The 16,709-nt window shown below is 46.4% G+C and overlaps 1 protein-coding gene across 9 annotated transcripts in view; it reads left to right on the top strand.

Annotated features, from left to right (window-relative positions):
- The window catches only part of KCNQ2 (potassium voltage-gated channel subfamily Q member 2), a 533,237-nt gene that overhangs the window by 487,131 nt on the left and 29,397 nt on the right, over positions 1 to 16,709 (top strand). For 4 of the 9 annotated variants that reach the window (XM_069650810.1, XM_069650806.1, XM_069650808.1 and 1 more), the window contains 3 exons: positions 3,037 to 3,266; positions 8,297 to 8,426; positions 11,536 to 11,667. In XM_069650810.1, the coding sequence (XP_069506911.1) occupies positions 3,037 to 3,266; positions 8,297 to 8,426; positions 11,536 to 11,667 (492 nt within the window). The remainder of the gene's footprint in view (positions 1 to 3,036; positions 3,267 to 8,296; positions 8,427 to 11,535; positions 11,668 to 16,709) is intronic. The other 5 variants (XM_069650812.1, XM_069650809.1, XM_069650804.1 and 2 more) reach the window with 2 other exon arrangements.

Raw genomic sequence — 16,709 nt, 5'->3', positions numbered from 1 at the left:
CAGAAACAGCAGCACAGGGCACAGAGAGGTGCAGGAGAAAGAGTACAAGGAGGAGGAAACATCATGCACAGCGAGCACACATTCCCCGTGTCAGGCCTTCACCCTTGATATTAACTGACACCCACTAGATTTCTCCGTACCGGCTGAACAGGGAGGACATCATTGAGACATCAAGTGTGAAAAAATCCACCCCAACACACCCTTCACAACCACGTCCCCCCTCCCCAACACACCCTCCCCACCCATCTCCCCCTCCCCAGAGCACCATCCCCAACACACCCTCCCCACCCATCTCCCCCTCCCCAGAGCACCACCCCCAACACACCCTGCCCACCCAGCTCCCTTGTGACTATGGAGCAATGTGATGTTACGTTTGGGGTCTCTTGCTCTTGGCAGCCTGCTGAAACACCATTGGAGTCACGTGGTGCAAGGAATGGTACCTTGGGGTTTTGGGCACAGATGTGCTTCAGGGTCAGTTGCAAGCAGGAGCTGAAGGACTCGGCAAAGGCTGACATGCCCTCTGCATGTTCCCTCATCCCCTGTCCTTCTCTGGTGATGGCAGCAGTGGTCTGGCAGAGAGACCAGGAAATCTGCCAGCATGATGCCTGCAGGCAGTCCCTCATTGCCTGTAGATGCTGCACCTGCTGGCCTGCTGGTTGTTCCATGGATGCCTGGCGCTGCTCCGTGGCATCCAGCCTCACCCATATCACTTCCAAAGTGTGTTGTGGCACTGGTGATGGGCTCTCATGAGGGATGGGGCTGAAGCACGGTGAGCGGCAGTCAGTGTCTTCCTCCTCCTCCCCCTCCTCCTCATCTAGTGAGCCATCGCTCTCTGCATGCTCCCCTGACTGGCGCTGGTGAGGTCTCTCCCACACAGGTGATGAGTGGGTGTCAGGGAGCTGATGGGAGGGTGCAGGAGTGAGGCTGTCACTCTTTAGAATCTCCACTAGAGCTGGCTGTGGTGTGACCGCCCAGCACCTGCCTCTTGTATTGCTGCTGGAGGGGCCACTGGACAGCAATGTGGGGACAATGGGTGTCACCATGCCTGCCACAGGTGGCACAGTGGTGGACTCCTGTGGCCTTGTTGCCTTCTTCCTGGTCTTCCCCTCACTGCTCTCACATCCGGCTTGTGCAGGTGTGAAGGTGGATGCACTGCCAGCACTGGAGGTGTCCTGGGCAGTGGAGGGCCCTGGCGTCTTCGGCATCAGTGGACTGTGTACCTGTTGGGAGGACAATAATGCTGTCAGTCATCTTGCATACATGTAAGTGGGCTAGCAAGACACTCATGAACATAGGGTTGGTTCATACTACAAACATTTTGTATGATGGCAATGTGCGGTTTCAGGCCACTGAGTACAGCTACTGCTAGGTGGGAGTAGGGCCTGCTGAGGGTGTACATAGCGCATGCATGTGCATGTTGCCTTTTGGCCTGCCAATGTTGCTTGTTGTTGTGGTGGAGCTGGTGGTTCACTTGGCAACATGGACTGTCATAGCACACATGGGTGCTTCTCATGTTGCATGACTTCACATGCACATTTCCCCTAGAGTGCATGTGCATTACTACACTATCCCACCTTCCCTGGCACATGCGTGTAGTCTCTGTTGTTTGGTACTGATTGCCATGTGATTGCTCATTTTCCTGCCCATTGTGCTCATCTGTGTTGGGGGACACATGCTTTTGGTCAGTGCATTCACATGAGAGTGGGGACTGATAGATTTACCCCTTGGTTTGACGCTGCTGTTTCCACGCTACCAATCACCTCGATCCCCTCCATGTGGAGGATGGAGCTGGCCTTCTTTTCCCATGGCATCAGGATAAGGGGTTCCAAAGTGCTGCCTCCTGTGGCAGATGTCTCCCGCCGGTATTTGGAGAGGAGGCTGTGAACTCTGTCCTTCACATCGTTCAGTGCTTCCTGCAGTCCTCACTGACCTGTGGACTGTGCCCACAGCCGTGGGCTTGTCACGGATGCTTGCCCAGATTGCTGCCTTTTCCTGCCTTGATGTTTTGCAATGCTGAGCGCCATGTAGCTTCTCGGCATTGCAGCTCGGTCTCACAGAACGTCTGCTTTCTCAAGCGTAGAGCGGTCACCTTCCCTTTGCCTTTCCCTTGGGACATGATTTCTCTCCCTTCTGGGTCTGGATGGCTACATGAAGTGGGGCATTCAGAGTGGATTGAGTTTTTAAAAATGACTGCCACTGTGCTTCCCCTTCCGGCAATGACACTATTACCACCGGCAGAATTAATGCTTATTGTACGGCGGCGATGGTAACTCCACCAAGTCTGGCCGAATTACTGTTGGGGACTCATTTTCATTTGCAATTCTGCTGGATGAAATTACCATTACCATCAATGCTGTGTGCGTGCTCTCGCTGATTTGTAATACAGTGGAAATCCCAACAGACACCACAGTGGTAACGGTAATTCAACAGATGGGAAATTAACGCTGTATTAACGCCCAACTCATAAGTAGGCCGATAGTCGCTTATCGTGACAGTGCTGACTCAATGTTTACAACACCCATTAATTTGAGACTTTAGAACAGAACATTCTATTATATGATCTGACAAAAACAGGAAGGTGAAGCCGGCCATATTCTGCCCCGTAGGTTTGAGTCAAATTCACAATCGATTTTGGATTATAAATAAACTCTGAGCATGTTAATAGGCTCAACAACTCAAAGGGGTTAACTGAAAACATACTTTTATACTATGCAGAGGGTAAACCAACATGCCGCACTCCCACCCTTGCTTCATAGTCCCAACATTCCAAAGAACTACAGAATGTTGGACGTGTTGTGTTTGGGCTCAAAGAGGTAGATGCAGAGGCATACTATACCATACACAAGTACCGTAGGAAAGTATGTGCTTGTGCCCTTGTCCTCCAATCACCCTACAGCACTGGGTAGCCTGAAACCCCTCTTGTAAATGTGACACCATGCTGCATGCTATCACCATAGCTGCTCGTCTGTTTTCAGTGAGGGCCACCTTTTGGGGCCTACGCCTGTGAGATTCACTTTTCTCTCTTTCTCTGGACAGTCAGAAGGTCAGCTTGAAGGAGCGTGTCTTCTCCAGTCCCAGGAACGTGGGCGCCAAAGGAAAGGGATCGCCCCAAGCCCAGGGGCAGGGCATGCGCCGGTCTCCCAGTACGGAACAGAACGCAGAAGACAGCCCGAGCAAAGTACCCAAGAGCTGGAGCTTCGGTGACCGCAGTCGCACCCGGCAAGCCTTCCGGATCAAGGGAGCGGGATCACGCCAAAATTCGGAGGGTGAGTGATGGGGAAGAAGAATAGGTTCCAAAAATATGCGTAGTTATTTGTGTTCTCGTCTGTTTGTGTAGCTACCTCTGTGTTAGTTGGATTCTGTGAGTGTTTGTGTGCTTGGGTTTTTTTTAATCTGTGTGCCAATGCATGTGTGTGTGAGGTAGGGTTTTCTTTTAGTGGGGTACATGTGTGATATGGTTGTGCGTGGGGGATCAGAATATGGGGGATTTGTACATGTGTGTTGGTATTAGTAGCTGAGTGTGTGCACTGTGAATGTGAGAGTGAGAGTTTCTGTTTTGTTTATCTTCAATTCCAAATCAGCACGAGGTGGTCTTGTAAATATGTCAGGCTCTGATGGTGTGGGGAGCTCTCAGTTGGTGTAGTAGCTTAGTAGCTTTGCGGGCTGTGCTCACAAAGTGGACTGGTCTACATTATGTGAGTGAGGCAGTGTCCTCATGTATGTTCAGACAAGTAACTTACAACAGCACCGGCTTCTGTTTCCAATTGGGTGTCTGGAAGGTGGAGGTGTGGGGCTACATTGGAACACTGAGCCCAGCCAGGCCAGGATGCATGTGCAGCCTTCTTGCTCAATGCTTTCCTTATGTATCTCTCCAAGGGCAGCGCCAGCCTCAACATTTATTTTTGCAGGGGGAAAGAATGACAGTTTAGAAAGCTGGTCATAAGCACTGCCATTAACCCCTTGGGCTGTCGACCCTCCACACCCCCTTCCTAGGAGAAGCTAGTGCACTTGTCATTGGCCCTTTAGATGCATCTTCATCTTTCATCTCAGGTCAGAGGATATTGAGGTCACGAAGACAGGCTTATCATTGAGGGCGTGGGGCCTCTAACAGCTGAGCCCAGAGGTTACGCTTTTGGCTTCATCATAGTGGGTGTGGGCAGGCTCTACTTTGCTGCCACCACGTTAATGAGTGTCTACATGTAACTACTCAACCCTCCAAGGTGAGAAATGTGACAGACTCTTGCCTCTTAGCCCTTGGTCATGGCGCCCCCGGCTGGCCGTCACAGCAGTGTACTGCCTTCGGTCTGAACCTGGCAGGGCATCAGGCCTTCCAGGGCAGGCGCTGACGCCACTCGTCTATCTGACTTCCTTGTGTCTATATGTTCCCCTCCTCCCGATGTGTGCTCTGCCCCTTCTTTTTCTGTGCATCCCCCGCAACTCTCTATTGTTTATGTTGCGTTGCCCACTTCCTGTGTGTCTCTCTAGCCTCCTAATCCTCTGCATCATCTGCCCCTCCCATTTCTGTACGCGGTGTTCCTCCATTTGTTGTGCAGCCTGTGGCTTCTCCCCTCTGTGTTTCCTCTGATTCTTGTCCGGCCTCTGGTAACCATTGGCCCTGTTTTGCAACTTGCCAGCTAATCATTGAATGAGCGATTCATAACCTTTATTTTTCATGGACCGAGCAGACTAAACTGCAACTGAGTGCAGGTTTTATACAAGTACGGGCAGAGGAAAATAAAGAAAATATTTAGCCAAAGAGGTGAGTCTCAAAAGCTTTACAGAATGGGACGTGGTAGTCTATCCTTTGACTACCAAGATGTAGGGAATTTCGAAAAGTAGGCTGCTAAATTTGGATTTTCCCAGATAGGTCGAGCAGTGTGAGTCCATGAAGACACTTCAACCCAAGGCAATGCAACTTAAAATCAACTCTGCTGTAGCGACAACCGATGGAGTACACATTTTCATTGAGTAAATGTGAAATACGGACTGCCGCTATCTCCTGTTTTTATCAAAAGTACAGACCACAAGCTGTGACTTATATTATTATAAAATTCCCAGACTCAAAACTGTTGTGATTATATCAAGGACGCATATTGGTTAATTTATTTTTCAAAAGTGGTTTCCTCATTATAACATTTCATATATAGAAACATAATGAATAACATAATGATCACAGTACAAAACAGCATTTTTCAAGGGTCAATATACACAAGGGCTGGCTTTTTTAAAGTGCCATCTGGTCGTACAATCTACATTCATTTAATGAGGGATTTTTCCTCACAAAATTCTTTTTAAAATTCAAAAAAAGGTTGTTCCTCAAAATAGTATGTCTTCAGGATGACATGTCATTGCGTTTCGGCCTATTTTCATGGAATAAACCTCATCCTTAGGTAGGTTTTCCCAGTGTTGTTTAGAAAGCCTTCGTCAGGACAGGTGATGTTTTTTTTTAATAAGGCTTATTAGTCTTCTAAACCTCAATATGTCGTGGTATTTCTTTTGGTAGACTTGAACAGGGACAACTTTCTTACACAGGTCTCATTAGATGGGGCCAGTTATTTGGCTTATTAGATCGATGAGTCTCCAACTATCACAAAACATGTAATACTGGCTTGCTTCTCTTCGAATTGGGTTCCTCGCAGTGCGGTACGAATCTAGTTTCTCCCGGGTTTGTTTGCCGAAAAAGTGCAAGCGTGAGAGGCCATGTAGCCTGTATCAGCAAGTCCCTGATTTAGGTAGCGTCTCACGCTTGCCCTTTTTCGACAAACAAACCCGTGAGAAAGTAGATGTGTACCGCGCTGTGAGAAAAAGGAATCCCACACCCCCAGCTGTGCAGACTGCATCCCATAAGTGCGTCTAGAGTTGGACAGCAGAAGGGAGTGAAGACCAAGGTGTTCAAGGTGGGGGTCTACATTGGATCAGTACCAGCTTCCTGTCAATGTGGGTGCTGAGGAACGGATAGGGAAGAAAAGAGGAGTTTGCTTTTTGGGAAGACTATTTCAGTTCTCCAAATCAGGCAGTCATTTTCTCGCAGGGTCTTATGTGGGTGTATCCCAGTGCTTTACTTGGGCCCTTTTCTGGCATTTTCAAGTCCAGCAAAATCTAAATAAAACAACTAGGAAATAGTGTCCAGAAAGTTAAACATGTTCGTATACTGAACTCTGTTTAAAATATAACTTCGAATGAATTGTGGAGCCTCAGAATGGAATCCTAAACCTGCTAGCAGCATCTTTATTTTATTTTAATGTTTCTCATAGTCTCACCCTCCACTTCTATATATGGGCAAATAGCCGCATCACAACTTTTTCCAAATCCAAATTGCTACTTTGTATTTGTTTTATTCTGAGACTTAAAAACAGAAGTCGGGAGAGTTCCACCTGTCTCATAACTAACTTTTGACTTTCAATGCATTGTCATGGAACTAATTTACCATTTTAAGCAAGGAAGAATTGTATTATCCAAAAAACGTGATTTAATTCCAAGTTTTCAGATATAGAATTGTAGTACTTGTCCATACAAAAAGTAAATGGAGCTCTTGATGAACCTGTGAATTTATTTCTGTGCGTGCTCCTCGTGCGGTGTGCTCATATATGTGTGAAAGTGCCTACTTCTCATGCAGGTGTGGATGTGTGTTGTGAGCGTGTGCATGTTTGTGTGGGTTTGGCGGTGTGCATAGCTAAGGAAAGCCTGGCATTTGTCATAGACGTATATAATTGAAGGTCTGTGTTGCTGCATTTGAGTTTTAGTCAAGCGTTGTGCCTGGCAGACAGATCATGGAGCCCCAATTACCCCTATAGCTTTTTTGGATGATCATCAGCATATCACGATAGAGGGAATATACTATCATTTTTTTTAAATAAAAGGTTAATAGAGAAGATAACATTTACACTAAATCCATTTCTCTGACTAGTGGCTTCCTTCTGTGAGTGATCGGCCTTCTGGGAGCTTCCATTGCTTTGAGACGCTGCACCATTCTGCAATGCCAGAACAATCCTAAATTCAGCCAGGCACAGTACACAACTGCCCCTGCTGTTAGCTCCCTGCTTCCTTGCATTGATCCCTTGTGATCTGCTTCCCTCACTGTGTACTGCCCCCTGGGACTTGGAAAGCACTGTGTTGCTAGGCCCACACTCAACAAGTACCATCAGAATACCATTAACAAGACAGCGCATCAGTGCACTGTAGATTCTATGCCTAATCTACAGGCCAAAGGCCTCCTGAAAAGGGACCCCATGAAGGCCTCAAACAGCTTTGAACACCGTAAACTATAGGATGTGTAACTATGTGGCCTTTGGGACATTGTCAATGGGGTGCTTCAATTTGTACCTGACTGATTCCACAGCCTGCACTTATCCTGCACATTTAATTCGATCTATGTGATTTTAACGAATCAATAAATAGAGAATTATTTTTTAACAAACATAAAATAACGAAACAAATACTAAATTTTTGTTTTATTTGTTTTGGTGGAACCCCCAAACCCCTATTTCCCCACGTTTTAAATTCCACCCCAACCCCCTCCCCACCAGATTCAACCCCTAAACCCACTCCCACATATATATTTTTCTCTCTAGTTGTACAGTTTTTGTGACAGCAGCACCCCTCTTAAGGCATTTCTAGGTTCTTCTAAGAATCATATGCATATACCACGCCTTCGTAAACTCCCCTCTCTGCTGTTATTTCCTCCATGTACAAAAAAGAGATATTCAACAGTGTGCTTCCATATGTAGGGGAGAACCACGACCCAGCATGTTTACATGAAACATCTCTAGAGTACAGTGGAATGAGATGAGGTTGTGCCTGAGAGTGGGAAGAGGCCACTCCATGCAGCAAAGCCATGTCATCAAGCATCAGTGAAGGTAGAGCCAATCTGAATGCGCAAACCCTGCGACAAAGCAATAACCAATGCGTTGTTTTCATTTATTAAATCCTTTAGATTCTAAGTCTAAATACAACTACCGCCTCCCATGACTCCAGATGGCTGTCACAGCCAGGCCTTAGAAGTCATAGTGGCTTTCAGGTGTTGGAGACGGCCATGTAATTTCACAGCTTCTTAGGCCATCTTGAACTACCTTAACTTGTACCGTCGCCTGACACTTAGATGCTCACTCCCCTACAGTTACGGTCCAATAAAGAGGATGTTGGCTCGGTTGAGCTAGTGTTTCCCGCCAACGTCTGGGTTTTATTGTTTTGTCTGGTGACCGTCCCTGTCTTGCTTGCTCTGTCTTGGGGTAGCTGGAAGCTATCGGTCCCATCACTGACCCTCTCCTCTTTGAACTGTTCTGATATTTCCATTAAGGAACCTTGTCTTTGCACCTAGAAGCAAGCCTTCCTGGCGAGGAAGTTCCAGAGGACAACAAAAGCTGCAACTGTGATTTTGCATCTGAAGATCTGACCCCGGGACTCAAGGCCTCCATACGGGCCGTCTGGTAAGATATGGGGTTACAGTGGAAATCGGGGCTTTGGCATGTTACATCATTTCAAAAGACAGACAGTTCAGTTGCTTTTAGAGAGTACACCAAACAAACATGTATACTCCTTCAGGTGCCATCTCTCTTGGCTCCTGCAGGCACTCCGCTCGGCCCCTGCTGACACCCAAAGGAGCTTCTGCAGGCAACCCACTGAGGTTCTGCAACCCTTTAACAGGGCTCCAGCAGACAGACATCCTTGCTCCTGTAGGCAGCTAATGGAGGTCCTGCAGTTACCCCACTGATCTCCTGCAGGCATTCCACCTAGCTCCTGCAAGCACCTGTCGTACACATATGGGCCATGTAGTGAAATTCGGCAAGTGCTGCATTGAGCTCCTGCAGACCTCTAATTGAGCTCCCTAAGGCACCAAGAGAGCTCTAATTGAGCTCCCTGAGTTACCAAGAAAGCTCTAATTGAGCTCCCTGAGTCACCAAGAAAGCTCTAATTGAGCTCCCTAACGCACCAAGAGAGCTTGTTCAGGCACCATACAGAACACTTGAAGGGACGGTGCTCTTCCAGTAACATCACTAAGGGGATGCTACACCTTGAACTCTTACAGGGATCACACAAAGATGCTGCAGGTAACCCGCTGAGTTACTGAGGCACCAAATGGACCACCCGCAGAAACTACACTGAACTTCTGCAAACACCGACTGACCAGAGGTCCTTCAGGTACCCGAATGAGTTCCTGCAGGTTCTCCTGTGAGCTACCCACTTGTCGTCTATGGTAGTCCCCCTCTGCACTTGCAGGAACCCAACAGTGCTACTTTAAACACACTACCGAGCTATTTCTGTGGGACCCCAACTTTGAGAGCCAAGGGAAATCAGGCATATTTACGTTTCAGGATTTGCCAAAACCACATAGATTTATAAAGTGGGGCAGCTGAGCCATGAGCCAAGATTGTATGGTAGATTGGTTCTCAATTGCTTAGGCTTCAGAAAGCCAGTAATATCTTTACATCTCACTAATGACAATACCAAAAATGCCCGCAATTACTACTATTGTTTTTTTTCTCCAAAAAAGGTAAAATTGTTCCCTGCTTGTAATTATGGTTTGACACAATAATTGGTGGTGTCCTAAATAATTAATATTGCTTCTTCAGCAGGCCTTTATGTGAAATAAACAAGAACACACGCTTTTGCTGCCTTTGGTCCTCACACCTTCAGTCTGTGCTGTCCCACTGTTCACCCACTCCAGGAAACGTCCATGTTCCACTAGACGGCACACAAAAAACCCTCAAAAGACTTTACAATGATTATTCAATGAAACAACAGGGAGAAAGAAAGGAATGACAGTAATAAAAATACCATTAGCTGACTTCACAAATCCAGGCACTTTGACATGTCCATGCAGTGTTCGTTTTAGTGTGGCCTGGTGAACCTAGATAATACCAGTGCCCCACTGTAGGTGGCAGGATTCTGACATACCCACTTCCAGACTGGCATACTGTACAGTCGAGCCCAAAATGCAGATACCAATTGACTTCATCATTCTTGGTGAAAGTATTAAACTTCAAAATAACAAAGACAGAGAATGGAAAACATAAAACATGTCTAGCCGTGTTGGCACTCGCCAGCAGTTAATGTTAATGTTAAAGGTATTTGTACCGTGCACCGTCACCAGTGGAATGGGTCCCCATGCGCTCTGAGCAGTGCGTAAACTGGCAAGCATAGCAACAAACTGGTCTCGTGTCAGGACGTTCACCTGCGCCCATTCCTGGCTTTTTATCCAACAGTCCTTTTGAGGGCTTCATTACGACTTTGGTGGCATTTTGGCAGTAAATCTGGTGAAATAACACCAAATGAATTACCGTTACTTCCACTTCATCCTGTGGATTTACCATGGGATTAAAAGTAATGGTAAGGTAGTGTAAGTCCCTATTTTTGGAGTCTCTAGGACTCCATGGGGATTTTGGCAAAATTACAGCCACCATTAATTCCACCGGAAGTCAATCCGCTGCTCTTGCTGTTTTTTGGCAGCAAGGGGGCGGAATGCTGGAGCAACATCCTCCACTTTACCACCAAACCTATAGTGCATCGCTGCTGTGATGCGGCGATAACAAGGCAGTAGCACAGCGGTAACAGAATTACCACCCCATTACTGGTGTTTTTTACGGCACCTCTGAACTCATAATGAGGCCCTTAAGTGTTTTTTTCAATATAAATATTGGCATACATGTCCCAGCATGAAATCTATTCATGACTACAAATCCAGGCTGGGATTCCAGTCTGCCTGTGACCTATAGGCATTTGCCAGCTACATTAATTGAGCCCCTATTTTGTTAATTGAACCACACATTATTATGTTTAAAAAAAAATAAACATTATTTCCTGCTTTCCCAATCAGTGTACAATAGAATTAAAATACTAATGAAATATCACTTGTGCTTAAGATCTGACGATAACGTCCTATTAAGGGTGTTTGGAAACAATTTGATTTTAAAAATATCTTCCTTGAGAAATGTCTCCCACAAAATCTCTCTACACTAAAGTAAATGTGCATTTTGTAACACCCATGCAAGCTGGGGATCGCTCAGTGTCTCCATGAGGACAAAACAAGAAGGAGTTCCCCAAAAAGGAACATGGTAACAAAGCCCGAGGATACCCAAAAAGTGAGCGAAAGAAAGGGAAATACATTTTAAACAGAGAGAAACGTGAAATGAAATCCAAGGGGAATGTTCAACAGCAATTATTACAAAAACTGTGCATCAAATAAACGAAATTATTCTGCAAGTGGACATTGAGAAGTAGTCATTGAGGAAGATATTTCTCACCTAACAGTTTTAACTCTAACCAGTACAGGTCCTAAGAGAGGCATGCTCATTACACGCGCTCATTACACGGACTTTCATTATACCCGGATAGGCTATTGATGCTGAAGGCCTAGGGTCCTGGAGCAGAGTCATTCACATGTCATGCACCTTGCAGGGCCATCAGAGAGTGAAGAAATTCCCCAACGTCCCTGTGGCATTGTCTCACCTTGAGTGCCACATGCGCCTGCACCCCAGCTCTAGCTCTCCTCAGATTCAACAGTCAATCTCACATGAGACTTTTCCCCCCTTTCCCCAGTGTCATGCGGTTTCTGGTGTCCAAGCGGAAGTTCAAGGAGAGCTTGAGGCCGTACGATGTCATGGATGTGATCGAGCAATACTCGGCGGGGCACCTGGACATGCTATCCCGGATCAAGAACCTCCAATCCAGGCAAGAGGCGCGCCTAACAACCCATCCCTTTACATACTTCGCTTCAAGCGTCTCTACCTCTGATCATCTCTAGAGATTCCTCAGAGGAACATCTGCCCTGAGTTCTGAGGGATAAGATATGGTTATTCACACTTCACGAGCGGCCTCTTGTCTAATGAGTCCTTCCTGGACACACCAGTACGCAGTTTAAGGTTATTTACTTCATTAAACTGCTTTTGCCCTTCATTGTTTATGGTATGTTTTGCTATACTATTTTATATTTATTTCTGCCATTTTGTATATATATATAGATATATATATATATAGATATATATATGTGTATATATATACAATTATAAATAATTTATATGGAAAACCTTTTTAATCTAAAAAAATATAATTCTATATTCATATAATTTCGAATTCTTCCGACTTATTTATCACATACATGTATGAGATGTATGTAAACTGTACCTACTTTGAAAATGGATGTTGCATTATTTGATTATAAATTCTAGTTTGCATCATAAGGTTTAAAAAAGAAATACATTTTCCATATTGTTTTAATTTTATTACATACTATGCTGCTACTTAATACACCCAATGCAGCATTGCTCCATCTTCTTAGTCGATGTAGCAAAGAGAACGTCTACAGTGTCCTCGTCTTGTCCTGACTTTTCTGTGCGCGCTGAGCCTTTGGGCCCGCAGCGCGATATAAGAAATAAAGTAAAGTAAAGTTGGGCCTTCTGTAATAGCATGAAGACAAAACGGGCAGCAAAAGGCATTTGGCCTCATTATGAATTTGGAGGTATTCTGGGTGCATATTCCTCCAAAAAGAGTGACAGTTACTGCAGCTCGTAACTGTAGAATGTCCACATGATTATGAGCTGTGGTTAGTCCCCATTCTGAGATCCGATAGAACTTCTTTGGGAAATGGAGGAAGTACAGCTGGATGTTATTCCAGTGGAGGTCATTCCTCTCATTTTTTGGGAGGCATCATTTCCATGAACTTGCTAGACGTAGCCTCCCATTTAGGCTTGCAACTCCTAATCAGGAGAACATTGCGGTGCCTGCCTTATTTTTTAGCTACCTACAATCTCGTAATGAGTCCATTGCCATCAAGGTTTGTTCAGGGTGGACGGGAAGGTGCATATCGCCAATCATCGGAGTTGGATTTCAGTGTAGAGATCACCTTAGGTTGGCCACATTAGCTACGAAGAATGTGTGCATTCTCATTAGGAGAGCTAGCGACAGGGATGTACGGCCCGCGTGTGCTCAGGCGGTGCTGAGACGATAGTCTTCAGAAGGGATCCGTGCAAGTCATGCACCTATCCTGACGCTACCGTAGCATGGTTGGCAATCCCAGTTTAGTTTCCTAACCTTTGTGGAAGGACTGCAGGGAAGTAGTTAATGCTGAGAGCGGCACAGCGAGTGAGATCTAGGTGGGTGTGTAGCACTTTGGTCACCTTCACAGACTCTTTGAGCTAATGCAACACTGTCCAATAAGTGCTGATATCCAGTGATCTCTCACTGATCAGGGGAGAGCAGTGAATACTCTGATGTCTGAGCAGTGAATGGAAAGATAGTGGATATGGTCCGGAGTGGGATGAACTAGTAGTGCATTGGTAAATGGAAATCACTGGTTCCTTTTCTCTAATACAGAGGTCTGCAACCATTGGTTCTCCAGATGTTTTGGACTACGACTCCCATGATCCGTGACCATTAAACTACTAGAGAGCCAAAGGTTGCAGTCCCCAGTGCAGATATCATAGTTCTAGCATTCCTCTTAGACATGACCTTGATGGGAATAATTCCAGGATGTCTTCCCCAATCTGCACGTGATTCAATTCTGCTGCCAACAGTTCTGACCGTATACCTCACAATTCCACCATCCTCTTGCAAACACTGAGTGTCCAGCATATCCACATATCAACATTGCTCTTTTTGTGTATGTGATACTTCTTGCACATGGCTCTGGGGAGCAGAGCTGGACAAGAGATCAGAGGAGATGGACAGCCCAGGGCTTCAGGGGCCAATACAGGCTTGACGGTCACGTCCAGCTGCAGAGTCATGTCCACCACTGCACAGGTTGACCTCAGGATTAGGAGATCAAAGGAGGCAGGTTTTACACACACGGTTATATATTTTCACCGACCTGGTGGGATCGATGAATGTCTACAACATGGTTTCATCAAGGGACGTTGATGTCAGATACATTTTATGAAGTCTACACAGAGAATCCGATGAAAATAAAGCATTTGTATGTTGTTTAGCAGTTTCCAAAGGTTTTAAGAAAGATAAATAGGCTGGTCTTGAGAGCTTTTATCCAACTAAATTGAGAGAATAGGCCAGGCGAGAGAATAGGCCAGACTGGAGAATAGGCCACGCCAGAGAATATGCCGGGCTAGAGATTGATTGATTGATTTATTTATTTATTTATAGAGCGCCTTACACCAAGGCGCTACTGGGCCAGGTTAGAGAATAGACCAGTCTAGAGAGTAGGCCAGGGTAGAAAATAGGCCAGGCCAGAGCATAGGCCAGGCTAGAGAAAAGGCCAGGCTGGAGAATAGGCCAGGCTGGAGAATAGGCCAGTCTAGAGACTAGGCCAGGCCAGAGAATAGGCCAGGCTGGAGAATAAGCCAGGCTAGAGACTAGGCACACTAGAGAATAAGCCATGCTAGAGACTAGGCCAGGGTAGAGAATAGGCCAGGCCAGGCTAGAGCATAGGCCAGGGTAGAGAATAGGCCAGGCCAGGCTAGAGCATAGGCCAGGCCAGAGAATAGGCCAGGCTAGAGAATAGGCTAGGCCAGAGAATAAGCCAGGCTGGAGAATAGGCCAGGCTAGAGACTAGGCCAGGCTAGAGAATAGGCCAGGCCAGGCTAGAGAATAGGCCAGGCTAGGCAATAGGCTAGGCTAGAGAATAGGCCAGGCTGGAGAATAGGCCAGGCTAGAGACTAGGCCAGGCTAGAGAATAGGCCTGGCCAGGCTAGAGACTAGGCCAGGCTAGAGAATAGGCTAGGCTAGAGCGTAGGCCAGGCTAGAGACCAGGCCAGGCTGGAGAATAGGCCATGCTAGAGGATAGGCCAGGCTAGAGACTAGGGCAAGCTGGAGAATAGGCCAGGCTAGAGAATAGGCCAGGCTAGAGACTAGGCCAGGCTAGAGAATAGGCCAGGCTAGAGAATAGGCCAGGCTAGAGACCAGGCCAGGCTAGAGAATAGGCCAGGCCAGGCTAGAAAATAGGCCAGGCTAGAGCAACCCACACGCTTTTGAAATCCTATATAGTTTTTTTAAGATGTTAGGAGCACATTCAGCGTCCGATAGAATGCATGTTAAACACATTAAAGAAGCTAGTATTTATTGTAAACACAGAAATAAACTTCCATGCCCTCTTCCACAGAGACAGGACAGGCGCATTTGCTGTACCTGCCCTAACAACAAGTGTTGGATTCCGTCACGAGACTAGTACGTTCAGGCTAGTACGTTCTAACAACCTGCTCTCACAGAGTTCACGATCGCTGTGGTTCCTTGGACTACATGTGTTAAGGACCACTGATAAGTCATCCAGCCAGGGTGTGCAACCATTGCCTCTCCGAATTTTCTGGCCAACACCTTTCATCATCCATAACCAGCAAATTCAAAGGTGAGATCGTGAGAGCTGTATGTCGATAGATGTAGAATGACACAGGCGGCAGACCCCTGACCTAAAACGTTCTAAAGTAGTCATTGAGCATGTACCATCTGGTGATTGCCTATCCCCCTCCTGCTTCTCGGTTGGAATATGTTCAAGATGGTGACTATGGGAGATTAGCGTCGTCAAACCTCTACGGTGTCGATTGTGTTATTCTTGGAAATCCGTCCGTGGAATTGCGGTAGTGGCATCCAGGTCTCATCTACATCTGATGTGATGTTTTGTGAACCTGCCATTTCATATAGTGATACCTCACCAGAAAACGCAAAGCACACACTCGTGCATTCGATTTGATTGGACAGCGTGATATCATTTGAAGTCTGTATATGAAGGGGCACATGGAACATCTAACTTGTTTCTTGAATGCAGGACAGCCTATGTGAGTTGGGTTACTTTTTCTCATCTGTGATTTAGGAAACTAAAGTGAGCTCTAAGACGGATCTTCACATAACAGCGAGCCCCTCGTGACCACATGCCTGGCCTAACCTTTGCTATATGTGTGTCTACCTACTCCTATTACATCTAGTGTAGACAAAGCAAGTTGTATCTGTATTGGAATGCATGCTGCACACTTCTGACACTTACTGGTTCAGCTCACTGTGCAATGCTTTATTTGCATCTGGCTTCTGCAATGCATTCTTTGGCTATATTTCTTTCGGTTAGTTCATGCATCGAGACCTGGAGTATTTGGATATAAAGAGAGGATATGCTTTGGGGCAGGGTTTTCCTTTCGAAGGAAGGTCTCTGATGGCTGAGCCCCTCCGCTGACTCCTCTATACCGAGAAGGTTGCATTGGGATGGGGGCAAATGTAGTAATCTCGGAATCATACTAAAATGTTGACCAGATAATGGAGACATGTCTTTTACTGTCTGTGCTCCGTGTAAAAATCCTGACACCCATTACACCGACCGAGGGAGTGGAGGTTATGGGGGTGTCCCCCGCTCCCCTTGTTCGGTGTAACGGAAGTCAGGGGTTGCGGGGCAGTCCCCCGCTTCCATTAGATGGATGTCGAGGGACAGGAACGTTACAACAAAACGTTTTTTTTTTTTAAAAAAAGGACCCTGCAGTCTCAGCTCCCACCCACATAAATGGGTGGGAACTGACATGGTAGGGATGGAGGGGAGTCGGCGGCACCCACACAAGTGTGCCCCCAAAAAGGTTAACTCGGTTGGGGGCCAAGCAGGTAGGGGGGTGCAGGGAAGATCCATCTGATCACTGCAGCTCGCCGTAATGGAAGTCCGCTTTTTTTGATGAGGTTCAACCAGACCGAAACACGTCTGCGGTTGCTGTTGGTACTCTTGTTCAGAGGAGAATTGCCTAGCATTTCGGTGCTGGACTGCCCCAGGGCAGGACAAAGACTGATATGTTTGGGAT

Source organism: Ambystoma mexicanum, chromosome 3p (assembly GCF_040938575.1).
Source record: "Ambystoma mexicanum isolate Mex_15411 chromosome 3p, UKY_AmexF1_1, whole genome shotgun sequence".
Lineage (NCBI taxonomy): Eukaryota > Metazoa > Chordata > Amphibia > Caudata > Ambystomatidae > Ambystoma > Ambystoma mexicanum.
The sequence above is the reverse complement of the archived record's forward strand: the minus strand, read 5'-3'. Positions and strand labels throughout refer to the sequence as shown.